The sequence below is a fragment of the Cavia porcellus genome, unplaced genomic scaffold, assembly GCF_034190915.1.
Source record: "Cavia porcellus strain 051 isolate PalLab524CR breed Dunkin Hartley unplaced genomic scaffold, mCavPor4.1 scaffold_3, whole genome shotgun sequence".
Taxonomy (NCBI): domain Eukaryota; kingdom Metazoa; phylum Chordata; class Mammalia; order Rodentia; family Caviidae; genus Cavia; species Cavia porcellus.
Window position 1 is genome coordinate 8,510,165 of NW_026947486.1, and position 16,944 is coordinate 8,527,108.

The 16,944-nt window shown below is 34.4% G+C and overlaps 1 protein-coding gene across 1 annotated transcript in view; it reads left to right on the forward strand.

Annotated features, from left to right (window-relative positions):
- Nucleotides 1-2,987: 2,987 nt before the first annotated feature.
- LOC100735552 (cytochrome b-245 heavy chain) overlaps nt 2,988-16,944 on the forward strand; it is a 35,494-nt gene continuing 21,537 nt past the window's right edge. The window contains exons 1-4 of the mRNA XM_003469376.4: nt 2,988-3,141; nt 5,374-5,469; nt 6,782-6,892; nt 15,210-15,294. Coding sequence (XP_003469424.1) covers nt 3,097-3,141; nt 5,374-5,469; nt 6,782-6,892; nt 15,210-15,294 — 337 coding nt within the window. The 5' untranslated portion in view covers nt 2,988-3,096. The remainder of the gene's footprint in view (nt 3,142-5,373; nt 5,470-6,781; nt 6,893-15,209; nt 15,295-16,944) is intronic.

The following is a 16,944-nucleotide window of genomic DNA, read 5'->3' on the forward strand; positions in this document are numbered from 1 at the left end:
TCTTTTTTTAATTACTTATCTGTTACCTCTTTTCCTCTCTCTCCATCTCTTGATCCTTTCCCCCTTTGAGAATGAGCTATCTCACTACTTCCTATTAAGTATCTTTTATTTTATTCTTTATTTTTACTTTATATTTCTAATATAAGAGACAAATGTGATATTTAAGTTACGTATCTGATTTATGCAGATGTAGCTGTGGGGAACCCTTCTCCACTGTTGGTAGAAATGTAAACTAATTCACCCACTATGGAAATCAGTATAGAGATTCCTCAAAAATATAAAACTAGAAATTCCATTTGATCCAGCTCTTCCTCTTCTAGGTATCTTCCTAGAAGAGTTAAAGACACCATTTTATATATATATATATATATATATATATATATATATACACTTGTTTAAAGCAACACAATTCTTGATAGCTACATCTTAGAAACATTCCATATGTCAATAACAGATGAATGAATAAAGAAAATGTAGACTTTGCACACCACGGAATACTACTCTAAAATAAAAATATAAACTTGAGTCATTTGTATGAAAATGGTTATACTTTCAGACCATAATGCTAATTGGGCATTCAAGCTTAACTATGAACATTACATTTTGTAAGCAGTGTTTTCAAAAAGGGAAGTACTTCCCATATAAAAATATTTTACTCTATTATATCTAGTCTCTCTTCCTTCAGTTGAGAAACTGATTGAAGTTCCTAAAGCTCTCAAGGAACCCCTACTCACATCCCTATGATTACTTTCACAAATCAGGAAAAAAAAGAATAGCAGAGAATAGTTAGTTGCCTATGGAAAATATTCTTTTTCAAAATGTTTTCTTCTGAAATTATAGAAGTGAGCAAAGGAGTAGGAAAATGGTCAACAAATAGTATTATATGAATCATGAAGCATTATTCCTAGTGCAAGTATTCGTGATCCCCTTCTCATGGACTCTCCAGTAGAGCAAAAGCTTCAAGAGATAGATTTAAAAAAATGAAAAAAGGTTTGAAGAATTAAATAGGACAAGTGAAAATGAACTATTAAGGAGGAAAAAGTAAACAGAGAAAACGATAGAATAGAAGGCTTCACACTAAGTTTGGAAGAGCACAATGAGTGGCAGTCATCCTGTGGAGGAGTTTGGAAGTGGCAGAGAGAATAGTTCTTTAAAGTTCTTAACTGCTCTTTAGGCATAAATGTCTTATTTCTTTAGTTACATGAGAAAATATGTACATATCTGAGTTACTTTCGATTTAGTCAAAGCCCAGTTAGAGAAACAGCAGCCACCATATTTTAACAAGAAGAATGTTATGTTATGAAATGATTGCATGGATGATGGAAAAGTGGAGAATCCCCAAAGTGGGTACAGAAAGATGAACCTCCGGAAGTGGTTACCACCCTCAGAGTTAGAGAGGAACTGGGAGGAGGTAGTATAACTCCAGCTCAGCAGCCAGGGCCATCTGGCAAGATCAAGACCTTCAGTAGTGTTAGCCAGTAAGGTATCATGGTAGAGAGGGGGGTTGACTAGTGGGAGGTAGAGCTTCAGTGGAGATTCAATAATTCTTTGGATGTCACTTGAAACTGAAATGTAAGTGAAGAAGCACTCTATATTCTCTCTAGATCCCCATGCTCTGATTTAGCTAAACACAGAGCCTGCCAAATGTAATTATTTCTAAAACACAGTGGGGCAAGTAAAGCCTGAAGAAGAAATAATAGAGCAAGGAGGTACACAATGTTTTGATTATTCATCTAAGCTTCTTTGAACTGGTATCTTTGTGGAGTGGAACCAAAGAACAACCTCCCTTTATGTGAGTTACATATGTTCTAATCGTCACGGTCAGAGTTGAGTATTTCTTCAATAATATGGAGTGCTTCAATAATATGAAACAATATTATACTGCTTTACTATTTGTCATAATTCCATTCTCAAGTATTTTTAGCAACAATCAAAAGAGTTTCTCTTTTATTCTTTGTTCCCATCCACTATTCCAATATATATTTTTTATCTATTAACTATAACTATTGTACAACTACCTTTGATAATTAGCTGATTATAACTTTATAGTAGAGTCATGTTCTTACCTTCCTGTCTCTTTCATATCTTGATGGCTGGAAAGCAGGAAGGGGGTAACAATTTTGCATCTAGTTTTGGTATATGATATATGTGATATATTTTAGGTTTGACCCTGTTTATACACGTAACATAGAAAATGTCATGTCTGCCTGCCAGGATGATTATCATCTGAACATTTTGGTATTTTTGTTAGAGTTTCATTTCCTATAGTTTTAGGTGAAGTGATTTAGGGTGCAGTTTGATGCAGTTAAGCTTTTTCCCCCCTGGTATCATGATCAAAAGCCACATTTCTGGGCTCTCAAATCCCAACTCCACTATTGCCTGGTTGTGTGACTATATCCAAAGTATTTTAACTTCTCTTTGTAACAGTTTTCTCATCTGTAAATGTAATCATAATAAAAGAACCTAGTTTCTATGTATCGAGTTGTGAGAATCAAATGGATTGAAGTGTGTGTGTGTGTGTGCATGTATGCCTCTGTGTATATACACATATGCTTATCTATGTTTTAACTCACAGATACCTATGCACATATACATATTTAGCTTGTAAAATTGGCACATAATAAGCATTTTATAAATATTAACCATCACTCTAGTAACTTTTTTCAATGAGGCTATAAATTTTACTGTAAAAGTCTGTCAAGTCATGTAAAACTCATTTATTATGTTTTATTCATCATTAAGGCATGGCTAGTTGAGTGACATGAAAATTGCAAGCAGATAACTAATTAGTAAAATAATTCACTGTGTAAAATACATCCCATTGATCACACTATTCATCTCTGTTGTAGAATTTGGTTTCATTTTCCAATATGTTTAGTTGTGATTGGATCATTATAAAATTTTCTCTTGTAGTTTCTGTGGTTTAAAGAATTAAATTTGTATGGAAATAGGAGTCTTAGTTAACCAATGATTAGCCAATTTCTGATAATAAAAAAGGAAACATATTGCCCCAAGGTTTCTGTTTTCATTTCCTCATGTGAAGAAGAAGCCCAATATAGAAGAACGGCAGACACAGCACACTGAAGCTCTGTCATCATGGGGAACTGGGCTGTGAATGAGGGAATCTCCATCGTTGTCATTGTAAGTACCAACAAGAGATGATTTATGAATTATCTGACATGTTTGAGTTTCCTAGAAACTAAAATTGAGTAAAGTGTTTTTGTTTGTTTCTTTGAGAAACTGATTTACTGGGTGAGCAGACATATATTTGACTGAATTAATTTTTCCACATTCCTTCATGGAAAGATGGTATCTAAATACTCATTTCTTATAATTTATTTCTATGTTCCTAGGAGTACTAAATTAGCTAGAATTTTTTAGAGAGAATACAAAGTATTTTATGTCTTCACTCCCTAATTCCAAACTGCTTATTAATTACTCAAAGGAAAATTTCCCTGCTTTTTATGTGTTTAAACTGTTTTTAAAATGTCCAGTTGAAACTTTATACCGTTTTCCAAATAGCAAATATAGGACTGATGGATACATGGATCATGTGTGGGAAACTGGCCTTTATTTCAATAATAACACTAAAAGAAAAGTCCTCAAATTTCTTTTTGAAAACTACTACCTTCCCCCGAGGTATAAATTTCAGCTACTTATGAAATTTATACAATTCCAGAGAATTTAGGTTACTTATATAGATTTATGCATATGTAATATATAATATATTTGTCAATATAATCTATTTTATGAAAAACAATTTTCAAGTAAAGATTTGGAGACTTTTCAAATAGACATTGATTCCTATACTTTTTAACATAAGTAATATAACTGTGCTCTTAAGATGATGGTCTCAGAAAAGCAACTTTGAACAGAACAAATAGAAAGATTTCAAAATAACTGCTAAGCAACCAGTGAAAACATGATGTTTAAAAAGTACACTTATGAATAGAACTTTTGTAAGAATTTATCATGGAATATATGAAGATCTTTGAGTTTCCTTTCTGATAGAAAGAAACTAGTGGCACAAATAAAATAAAAACGTTTTATTGTTGGAAATATACTGAAAGAGTTTTGGCCCAGACAGGATACTATAGCTGGTAAAGCCAAGGAGCTCCTATCTCCCCCACCCCTAGGAATTTACCTATGGCGCCAAACAAAGACCAATGGGCTACCTGTGCATCCCTAATACCCCCTTCGATTCCACCCCAAACCAAGGCTACTTATATATCCCCCACGCTTGTCCACCAGAGAGAAAGCCGGACTGCAGCGGCCGGGGGTGTTTTGGTTTTCTCTCTCCGTGTTCTCAGAATAAAGGCCTCTTTTGTTTTATACTTCTCATCTTTTGGATATAATCTTATCATATACTATGCCAAAACCAACATTTTAATGCAGTTCAGAACTCTGTTGATTTGAAACTATAAAGTTGATTTCATATCTCCAGCTGAAGAACAGATTATTCCTATAGGAAACGATTGAAATTATATTTTTAGCTCTCAGCACAATTTTCCCCAGGAAATTACCTTTTTTTAAATGAGAAAATCATATCCTTGAAATTGAAGATCCATCTTAGAAAGCCAGAATTAAGAAAAAACAACAAGGTCAGGAAATGCAGGTGTTGCTTTAGCACTTTCTTATTTGTAAATTGAGATTTTTCTCAAATATCATGGATATTTAATTATAGGCATTAACAATAACTGATAATTTAGAAGCTAAGAAAAGATCAATAACTGATAATTTAGAAGCTAAGAAAATTATTGCACTAAAGTAGAAGACTGGGGTGGGCTGTATCACTACTTGATAAAGTCACTGTTTGGAATGAGATGAGAGGTCACAATCTATAAAAATATTTTTGTCTTTAAGAACTGTGCCCCAATCTCTTACTCATGCTCAATATTTCCTTCCTTCAAAATGTAAGTAAAACTTATTAGGTAGAATAAAAAGCTTGGTGTCGAGGGTATGTTATGTGGTGCAGGGAGATGATAAAAGAACACAATGGCTTACTGGTAGGCAGGCAAATAGCATCACATTTACTTCCCTTCTCATTTTATTGATTAGCCAGTGTTATCTATCTGTCTATGGAGAAGAAAAAAATGATTAAAAAGAAAGGAGAAGTTAGAATGATAATGTGGAATATGGGTTGGTAATAAGGCAATCATAATAAGCAACACAAGGTAGAAAGATTAATTACAGAAAAGTATAGTGACACTATTGCAAGAAAGAGCTGGCTCTAAACTGGTCACACCCAGCTTTGTATCAACCATTGTCAAAGTCTGGATTTGGGGAAGTTTTCATCTTTGTCTAACTCCAATCTTATCTGGAATCTGCTAATCAAGATGGGAAAACTTCAGGCAATTTTTTCTATTTGTGCAGCTGTTGTGGCTGGGGATAAATGCCTTCCTCTTTGTCCATTACTACAAGCTTTATGATGAAGAACCAAAGTACTTTTACACTAGAAAACTTCTTGGGGTAAGTATAACTTTCATTGCATGCAAAATTGGCTGGATCTCATTTCTAGTCAGATGTTCTTGTTATTATCCCTTTTAATATTTTAAGCAAATAGGATGACCAATTGGAACAGTACCATCAGTCTTACTCCCTCCATTGCAGCTTCCTAGGCAGAAGTCTTCTCAGGCCTGCCAGTGTGACAAACAAAAGTGTAGCAGAGCATTGCAGAGCCATCCCCTTTCCCCCAGAACCATGTGTCACTGTTTAGCTTAAAAGAAAAAAATCTAATACTAACTCTGGATTGGCTATGTTAAAATAACCCATCCAGGAGTGACATGCTTAGGACAAGTAAGATTTTCTAGATTTTCTAAGTCTGGTCCTTACCACTTTAATGCATGGAGAGCCCTGTTACTGGTACATGTTATGAAATCAACTTCAGAAAATCAGCCTCTCCTCTCTGCACATTTGGAGACATTAAGGAACTTGTTCAAGAGCCACATCCGTTTAGTAGACCAGCTTGAATTTCTTTGGATCCTTTAGTAATCTCAGTTTCCTTAGAACTGGCTGTCAAAATGAAAATAATTATAATTGCACCTCACCCCAAAACATTATTCATTGCATCATGGTTAAACTATGAATTAATTACTCAATATTAATTATAATATTATAAATCATGTGCATAAATAAATAATTATGAAACATAACTAAACTGCATTATTCTAATCCTTGTTAATTTATCAACACTGGTGCTTTCCCTTTCAAAATATGCAACTTCTTTAGACATTACAAAACTAATTATAATGTCAAAGCATAATAACATGCCAACTTATGTTACTGAGTCAGGCTATGTGCTAAGAAAACATGTTAAAATCTTTAAAAGTTTCAGTTTTGATACTGAACTGTGGTTAATGATATACATGCTTAAGTATTTAGAAGGAAATGAACTGATATCTTCAACTTTTAAGCACAGCAAAAAAAGATGAGTTGATGGATGGATGAATGGAAAAATGAATATGTGATAAAGCAAGCATATTACAATACAAAACATACAAGTGGGAGATAGGTAGATACATATTCAAAGTAAACTTATTTATGTTTCTCCTTATATTTACAACTTTTCACAATAAAATATTAAATTAAGGTAAAGGGCCAATTTCATATTAAAAACAGAGTTGGAGCAGGTCCCGAAAGAAAATCCTCAGTTCTGAAAGACTTTTCTTTACAGATCTCTTGGAGTTTGTGGTGTATGCTGTCATGCTAAGAACCCTGGGAAAGTAGGAATGGGGTCATTATATGCCCACAGGAATCACTCTGTTCTCTATCCTGCTTCCAGAAAGCGCTGGCCTGGGCCAGGGCTCCTGCAGCCTGCCTAAATTTCAACTGCATGCTGATACTGCTGCCAGTGTGTCGAAATCTACTCTCCTTCCTCAGGGGTTCCAGTGCGGTAAGAGAAAACATTTTACAGAGCTCCTCAAATTTTCAAAGGCATTGTGAAAAATGCGTTTTCTTAGGGAAAGCAAACCAATGATTCTTGGAGACTATACTTTTGTAGAATATTCACGAGCCAATCTGCACCCTCTTTTGTAGATTTTTTTTTTTCTGATACTATTTGTGGGTGTAACTCTCTGGAACAACCATTAACCTAGAAAATAAAATATGAAAAGCAATCAACCAAATTATATCCTGGCAATAGCAATAAAGTAAGAAAGCATGTGTACATGATACATATATATATATGTAATATGTGTGCATAATAACAGGCCTTTATGAAACCGACATGTGGTATTTGGAAATTAAATGTTAAGCACATTTAAAAAAAATATGTCAAAGAAAGTATCTTTTGGGTATAAAATTTCCAAACAGATAGAATCAATGGTTAAAGAGTCACATTATAATGATACATAACTAAAAATTGTTGGCTCCCTGAAATTGCAGGGTACAAAGCTTTCTAATTGTCAAGGCTTCATTCTCATGTCAAAACTTTAGTGAACTCCTGAATATACTACAACAGAAGACAGAAATATTGAGTAGGAAGGATATCTGTAACCTATGAAATATAATGTAAATTTCTTACTGATATACAAAGAAAAATCAAGGGACTACAATGTTCATACATACTCAAATATAATACAAAGCAAAATATTATGGGTCCCTCAAAAATTCACAAATTAAGACTATAGATAACAATCAAATAAAGACTGTAAACAGGAGAAAGAAATTGTGTTAGGTTGGGCAGCGGATTCCCAGAGGCTTCCAAGAGAAAGTTAATTGGAGATGGGCATAAATAAGAGTCATGAAAGTGTAAATGAGAGAAAATGCCATGGGCAAAAGCACAGGAGGAAATGATGAGATAATCTCCTTTTAGCAAATCTACTATCAGCAGTACTTGTGGATTCACTTTAGTTTTGTTTGCCATTCTTGACCATTCCAAAGGGGGCATCTGAGATAAATTAGAGATTGTTTCCCTAGTGTAACCCAGTCTTCTGGCCCATTAGTGACTAGCATCCTATGTTTTATCATTTTAATAAAATGTATGTGTTTCGTAAAACAAGCTTTTAAAAATACATAGTAAGTAGAAAGTATGGAGAAGAACAGGAAACAAATTATTTTTATGGGAACATAGGGGTTGTATATGGCAGTTTTCTGAAATAAGGCTAACGACAAATGCTGGATTTTGCTGACAAATAGAATCTTTAATGTAGAGTTAACCACTTACTACTTGATTTGCCAAGCACTAAATATTTGTGAAGAAGAAAGTGCACTATACTGCAAATGACAGATATAGCTTGCTATGAACACTTTCTTATTTTTCTAATTACACTAAATTAACCTTGGTCCAAAGAGATATTTAAAGAGCATGCAATATTCAATTTACTAATGTAGGATTGGTAAGCTACAATTAGTTTTTCTTCTGTACTAATTATCAACAAAGTATCATTTCATCTTAAATCTACTACTAAAATTGAATTCTTGCCAGTCTAATTTTAAGGTAAGAGTTGGGAGAGGGAGTGTAACTCAATAATAGAGCTCATGTATAGCATGTTCAAGGACCTAGACCCAATCCTCAGCACTGCAAATAAAAAATTACATACATATACACATGGCAAAAATAACTAATACTTTCACATCAATAGAAAACAAAACAAAAATGTCATAACTTTTTCCTCTATAAAAGACTATGAAGAAGTTCCTTTATTTTATTTCAGTCATGAATGTTGTTGCACAATTTGTTGCTAACTGACAGCCAAACAAAACCAAAAACCTGACAACCACACTTAGCATTAAATATTAATTACAAGGATTTCCAAATAAACTCCATAACCTAAAAAGCATAGAGATGAGATTCCACTGGACTGAAAGTTTTATTAATGAGTTACTTACTGTACAGTATTTGATATAGTATATGTGCCCAATTAACATTTGCTAAATGACACTGCATGTAATAGCTTCTTGTTTTTATGGAGACACAATTCTTTATTCTCCCTTCCCCCATTCAAATGTTTTCTATTTAGAGGAAGTAAAGCCTGAGAAACAGGCAGTGTTTGCACCAGTTAAGAAATCCTTATTACCCCACAGCTCCAGTTTGCACTGCCACTGAGTTCTCATGTCCCATTTTGTACTGGCAGCTCCTAGGTTATTCTAGCTATGAGAGGATCTCAGAAGGCAGCAGTGCAAAAAGGCTGCATGTAATCACATAGATCTTAATGTAATCTATATGTGTGTGTGTGTGTGTGTGTGTGTGTGTGTGTGTGTGTTTGTATACACAAGACTCTTTTATAGTCAAAAAAGATTCCCAACCTGAAAAGGGAACTTATTTTCATCTGACTGGTATTAAAATGAGTAAATATACTATTATGAATGTTGGAAAGCATAATGCCTTTACTAGAACTCATCTCATGAAATTTGCACATCAATTCAATGAGGTGAGAACAACATTCAATGAGAGTTTGGGGATTCAAAATCAAATCATTGTACCCCCAGAGCCTATTCACTTTTAAATGTGCCAACTAAATTTCTTGAATCTGTTCTACTTCTGTATTTCAGTCTTAAAAAGCCGTTATACCTAGAGCATTTGAGCATGTTGAATAACCCAGGCTAGAAATGTAACTTGTAACTCCAAGGCTTATTAATGGAATACTGTACCAAACAAACAGCCACAGAATTTCTGTTCAATTTGTAGAGGTCTGAATCATTCAGACTTACTTTGCAATTCCTTTGGTTACCTGAAGGAAGAAATCCCCAGAGTTGTCCCTCCTCAAGTCCACCTATAGAAGGTTGGGGTAAATGTTCTCAACCAAGGTCAGATCTCAGCATACAGAAGTTCCAGAGGAATGGTTAATAAGTCCACCTTGATGTGTAGAAACTAATTTTGAACTTGATGATGGTCTTAGACTTAAATAAGAAAGAAGCAGAAAGGTAAAAGAGAGTGATGGGAAAAAAAGAGAAAGGTGAATAGGTGAGGTCTTATTTGCTACCTTATACAGTCGGGGAGTTAGAAGGTCTCATTCTGGCTCTCTATGTTACCATTTGGCCTTCTGGAGTGAGTCCCATAGACCTTGTGTCTGATAGACATTTTAGCTCAAAAATAGGTCAAATAGTAGAAATATAAGAACAAATATGCCACTCTAGCTCAGAGGTGGAGCACGTGCCCAGCATGCACAAGGTTTTGAGTTCAATCTCAAGTATTGTGAAAGAAGAAAATGAAGAAGAGGAAGGAGAAATGAATAGCATGCTTTCAGTAAAAGTATGCTGTCTGTCAATCAGTGAACTGACAATAAATATTTGTGTCATCCATGTGCTAAGAACTGCAGATACATATGTGAAGAGGAAAAATGAATTGATCACAAGCTTAAGGAGTTTAGTCTTCTGGAAAAGATAGAGAATAAACATATGACTTCAAAAGTTACAAACAATGCTGTAAAAATAGTGTCTTTTATACTTATCACATGTTATACTTCCACAGATATGGATGTTATGATTGGCTTCTTTGCTTGAGTTCTGTAAATGCTTCTGCCATTCTCCAGCTTACATATAAACATCTAATTCAGTTATATTAATGGTCTGTGTGGCAAGACCAAACGTACATAAAATAGAGCTACAGAACTTGGGTTACACCTCACTAAATATATACTTCTTTTAATTTTAACTTCTTACTTTTTGAAATTCATGGTTTCAATAAAGCATAGAAATGTACCAGTGTCTGGACAATGTCCCTTGATTTGGAATGACAGTTTGCTTAGGCTTTTCAAGGCTCTTGGTGACAGTAACAGAGAAAATTCCCTTTAAACACATTGATAGAAAACAGGTAGTTCAGTGAGCGAGGAAGCTATGGGACATGATGGCAGTTTGGGTAATTGCTAGGTGGCTGGCAATAATTCAGAAGAAATAATATCTGTATGGTCAGAACAGAAAGGCCTTAGACAATCAAAGGCAGCAAAGCCCTTGTTTCTCACCACACCAACTCTTCAACTTGTTCCCTTCTCAGGGAGTAGTGAAATCTTTTTCTTTAAATTCCAGTATCAGCATTGCTTGAAGTTTTTCTCTGGGTTTGTCTACTCTACCTGGGCACACCAAAAAGTTATACAGGAAAAAGTAATTATTAGGGCTCAGATGGGACCTATTCCACTGACCCAATAGTAGCTAGTAGCCCCTGTTTTTTTTTTATTTAATTAAATTTTTTATAATAACTAGCTTTTAAAAACTGCCTATTAAGATAAAACAGTATTGCTAAATGTAAATTGTAATTGTCAATCACATTTCCTCATTGTTCTGGCATTCAGCTTATTTTCTCTTAAGGGTTTGTTGCAAAAGTTGTTAAGGGATATCATCATCTGTTGTCTTACATTTTTGATCATGAAAGTTAATAATAGTGATAAATATAAGAGGAAAGGGAATAAGAGAGAGAGAGAGGAAAGGGAGAAGAGATGAAAAAAAGATTGAGACACGTTATTTACATATACCAACTCCACACAAGGAATGAAAACATTATATGCTACATCCATGCACTAATATACTTAAATAAAATCTTAAACATGGAAAAAAGAAAAAAATTAATACTATGGAAAAAGTGTAGAGGCTACAATAAACACATAGTAGTATTCTTTAGATTTATTATGCAAGAGCCATTGAATTTTCCTCCCAAATCACAAAAGAATTTTCTCAGGAAGTATAAAATAAAAAAGTGTGGAAATGGGAGTAAATACACTTCTGTGGGTTTGGAGTCATCATCTTCTGTTTTAGAGCAGTTAGGATACAATTCATTTGTGCAATCAAATAATTATTAAAGAATTTTTGAATCACATAATATAATGTTTTTCTTTTTGAAAAATGAGGTGGATGCTGCCTGATTTATTTATTTATTTATTTATTGTCTTTTTCGTTTTTTATCGGTACGGGGGATCGAACTCACGACCGCCTGCTTGCAAGGCAGGTGCTTATACCTCTGAGCTAAATCCCCAGCCACCTATAATGCTCTTTATATAAGAAAATTGCACTCTAGATGAGAACCTAAAACACAGTAGCTAAAAAGTTAAATAATGACACAAAATAACACGACATACTTACTAAACACTGCTCAATGAATCTATGTAACAGGAATATGAAGGAAGAACTACAATAACAATACAGGTGAACATGCTGGAGTCTGAATACATTGTTGAATGGCACACAAATAAGTCATAGGGCTGGGAACCTGACATAGGTATATCTGAAGGCAAAACTTGTACTCGTATGTAATTCATTACTGCTTTTTAACCTTACTAATGCCCTTTCTATGAATCTTAGAAATCCAATTTGGTTTCAGCACTCCAATAAGGACTATATTAGTTACAAATTACCACAAATTCAGTGGCTTAAAACAATCTTCATTTTTTAGCTTACAGTTCTATAGACCAGAAGCCCTGAGACTTTTTTCTCTGCTCAGGTATCATGAGATGGTAATCCAGTGTCATCTAGATGAGTTCTCATAGGGATACTCTGGGAAAAAATTCTCTTTGAAACTCCTTCTTGATGGTAGAATTTAGTTCATTGCACTTGCTAGGCCTGATGTCTCTGTTTCCTTGCTGGCTGTCATCTAGGGACCACTCTCAGATCTTAGAGGTCGCTCCATTTTCTTTCATCCATCTCCATTCATCTTCAAGCCAGAAAACAATGTATAAAAAGTTTTCTTGTATTTTAAATACCTGAGTCCTTCCATCCTGGACTTCCAGACCCAGATTTAATGAACTTATGTGACTAGGTTAGGCTCAACATCTTGGGACTTTAATTACTTCTGCAAAATTCCTTTGGCCATGAAATGCTGCAGAATCACAAAAATGATTTCTCATTTCACAGGTCCCATCCAAATTCAAGGGGAGAAGATTACCTAAGGTCATTGTAGGTTATTCTAAAATCTGTCTATCACGAGGATACTTAGAAACTATGAAGGGTTGTGACAACTTTGAAACAGGAAAAGGATATTTCCTTAATATTGTAAAGAATACAAAATACTAAACCAAATTTCAGCAATTGAAATAAGGACAAATGACAACATTTGAAAAATGATGACCAGGCATAAAGTTATTTCAAACAGTAAACCCTTCTTCTGAGGGCTTGAATCAACAGTTGACTGCCCTGGTAAACAGAGTCATTGCCAATGAATTGGTATCCCATCGTATTCCCTAATCCTGGGCAGTTCCAGTACATGGGGCAGCTGTCTTCTGCACAAACTACTCTGCTGAAGGATTTTCCTTTAGTACTCTCCTGGTGCACACCAGAAATGCTAGCAAGTCAATGCCTAGGAACAGCCGTCAGCCAATGATGGATGGATTTATCAAATGGACACCTAAACTTCCTAACTATTTAGATGAAAACTAAACAACAAACAAATGAACAAAATAAATCCATGTCCTTTGAGACAAGTTCTTTAGTCTCCTAATGTTCCCGATGGGACTGAACCCACTGATGTATGATTAGTGGTAGATAGCACCCTTTATTGATTTCCTTTCCTTCCAAGCCTTACTTCTCATACCCTCCATTTGTGATCACCTTTTAGATAAAGTACTCAAATTTGAACACTTGTTTTAGACTTTTAGTCACTTAGAATAATAGTAATTACTTCCTTGAATTTGGTTGGACAAAAAAGGATAGGAATCTGTTGTAGATAAATAGACTTGGATCCCAGTCAATGAGACATTTTAGTTTAAATTTTATCTATATGATGAAGACAAATATGGTTATTTCATAGCACTACGCAGTAATGATTATGCGCAAATTACCTGATTCACAAAAAACATAATAGTGTCTAATACTTTTCCCTTTTGGAATTCTCACCATTTTTCTTACTAGTATTTCTGTAATTTGAACAATCAACTCTCATGGTTTACACAGCCTGCCCACCCTAGGTATGGTTAACTGAAAAGTGGTGAAATAAGTGCAGTCTTCCATACAATTATATTCTTGTATAAAATATAATTTTTTTAAATAAGTAAGTCAAATACTCAATCCCCTGATATTTAAATTGAATGCACCGTTTACAACCAGATATTTAAAATATCTAAGATTTTTTGATATTTAACTGTCATCTTCTTGAAGTCTTCTGAATCTCTGTAGTAGTGCATTTAAATGAAAGCCCAATACAGTGGCACAGGCCTATAATCCCAGCACTCAGGAGGCTGAAGCAAGAAGATTGCTGCAAATTGAGTGCCAGATTGGGCAAAAAAATGAATTCAAGGTCAACCTGAACTATACCATAAACAAACAAACAAACAAATAAATTCTGAAGCCAAGTAGCCAGAGTCAGAAATTGGCTACTATCTAGGAAAGCAAAATTCTAATTCATCCATTAATAGTTATTTTTTTCCCTCTGAACTTTAACTTGAATCCAACTTCAAACTCACATCTAAAATATGCAGGTGGAAAATACACTAAAATATGGGCCAAAATATTACTTTCAATGTCAAGTTAAACATATAAGGTATAAAATATTGGAATATTGATATAAACTCTCTTATCAGATGGCTTGGGTTTAAATTCCATCTCTACTTCTTGTTGGTTGTGTGATCTAAAGAATGGTAATCACTCTTTTTTTTCCTCACCTGTTATATAGGGGTCATAATGGTAGCACCCTAATAGGATTGATGTAAGAATTAAATGAATGAATTCCTTTTAAAACACTTAAAGCTGCTCCTTGCACAAGCTCTTGGTGAATGTTACCATTAATTTTTATCAGTGCTATACTATTGTTTATTCATTGATCTCCTTTTTGATGTCTCTGATAAAGATGGGAAGACAGATTCTTTTTCCTCCCAGATTGTGTATGTCTTAGACTACTTTTTTTGGAGAGCTAATGACTTGTTCCTGAACTGTTCAGTGGTCAGTTTCCCCACTAGATTCAGGCATGTGAGAGCAAGCCTACTTTTATTCATGTTTATATCCCCTGTTTATTGAATGAATTAACCCACATTAGAAACTATGTGGTTAGCTATCTTTTCTGTCCAAATTCACATTTTATACAAATAAGCAGTGGAATCCAGGTAAAATTCCATGACACTGGTATGTGAATGCGAAACACACTGATTCAACTGGCTATGTCACTCACTAGGTATTTGAACTGGGGAAGATGACATTTCTGAAGCTCAGTTTCTTCATCTATCAGATTCATAGAAGGAGAACTTTTGTAGGATGCTCATGAAAATTAAATGAGATGATGTGTCAGATATCTGACATATAGAAATCCTTCTTATTAACAATTTCTATGCCATTCTTTCTCCCTTAACCCAAAGTGCTGCTCAACAAGAATTCGAAGACAACTGGATAGGAACCTCACTTTTCATAAAATGGTGGCATGGATGATAGCACTTCATACTGGTAAGATTACTAATATAATTGAAATTATGAAGAGAAATTATAACCAGAGTACCCTCTATTCTTTGATACATATGTGTAAGATATCAGCCTTTACAAGTCAATTTTGTTGTAATCATATATGCTGTGTTTTTGAATGAATTCCGTTTCTGTTCATAAGTATTCATAACTCTTTCACTATCCCAAACTAAGATTTATTCCTTTGCTTCTTAATGTTTTTATCATCTTGGGATCTTCCTGTAAAAATAGACAATATACCAGGAGAAAAGTGTATCGTGATGTTCTCACCTTTTCCCACCCTTTTCAGTATGCAAAATATGTGTTAATTCACAACTGATAGCTTCTATTCATTTTGCAAAATGGTGTGGATGCACATGTAGACTTGTAAATTTTGTTGCAGTCATTCTGCAGGAATATCAGCCCCCAAGTTGAGTATCCAATAGGAAAGCCCTTATCACAAAACGTCTTCAGTATTATTATGATTTTATCATCATGTATATATATATATATATGTATATATATATATATATATAATAGGTATATGTATGCATAACATTACATGTTGTTATTTTACAATAACAATAACAATAATTACTTACTAAAGTGGTAATATCAGTGCAAGAAATGCTATGATTAGGACACTTAACCAATCTCCACTGACTCACTGGATAATTCATGTGCCAGTCAACAAACATGCACAGCAATGAACACAGAAAGCTTTAATTTGCCTTAAGGAATTCAATCTTAACTTGAGTAAAATAGGTTTAGTTGACAGGTGCTTACCTGGTTTCCTCCTTTCCTACCACATCATGTAAGTTTTTTTTTTTTTGAGCTGTGGCAAATGAAACAATTACACAGAAATGTGTGATCTAATTCTATTGTTAAGTATTGTAGTATACTGTTTAAGAACACAGACTTGTATGCCAAACTTCATTTGATTCTTACATCTGTTATATCCTGGCATAATGACTAGGGCAAGGTTTTAATGTAATCTATGCTCTAGTTTCTCTAACTGTAAGATGATCTGATTTTAACTATACCTGTATCATTGAGTATAAGTATTAAGTAATTGAAAAATATTAATACTGTCTACACCCAATAACCTCTATGCAAGCAACTGTGAAATAAAGGATGTTCTTTGATTTTCTAAGGGATTCTTCTAGTTTGTGTCAATTCAATCACATAAGTAACTTCAGAGCCAGGTGAATGGGCCAACTATTAGGCATACATTACTGAAGAACTTTCTTGTTTGAGCACACACACCCCCTCCCCCCCCCACACACACACACACACAGAGAGAGAGAGAGAGAGAGAGAGAGAGAGAGAGAGAGAGAGAGAGAGAATCTAATGCTCTCAGAGACTGAGGCAATTTTGTAGAATCCTTAGAACTTGGTTAATCTTCAGGAGTATGTAGCAGAACATATTCATTTCACAAATGAGACAGCTAAGATTAGAGAGGGTAAGTTATTTTCTCACAATGATACAAGCAAGAAGGACCGTATCCACTATAATCCACCTGCCTGTCTGGTTATGGAGATCCTGTTCTTGTTTATAAGTACCCTAAACCATCCTTATGTCTCCTTAGACTGCTGCAATCAGAATCCAGATTACAATAAATTTGTGAATATTTTTCACACTCTTTCTTTCTTTTCT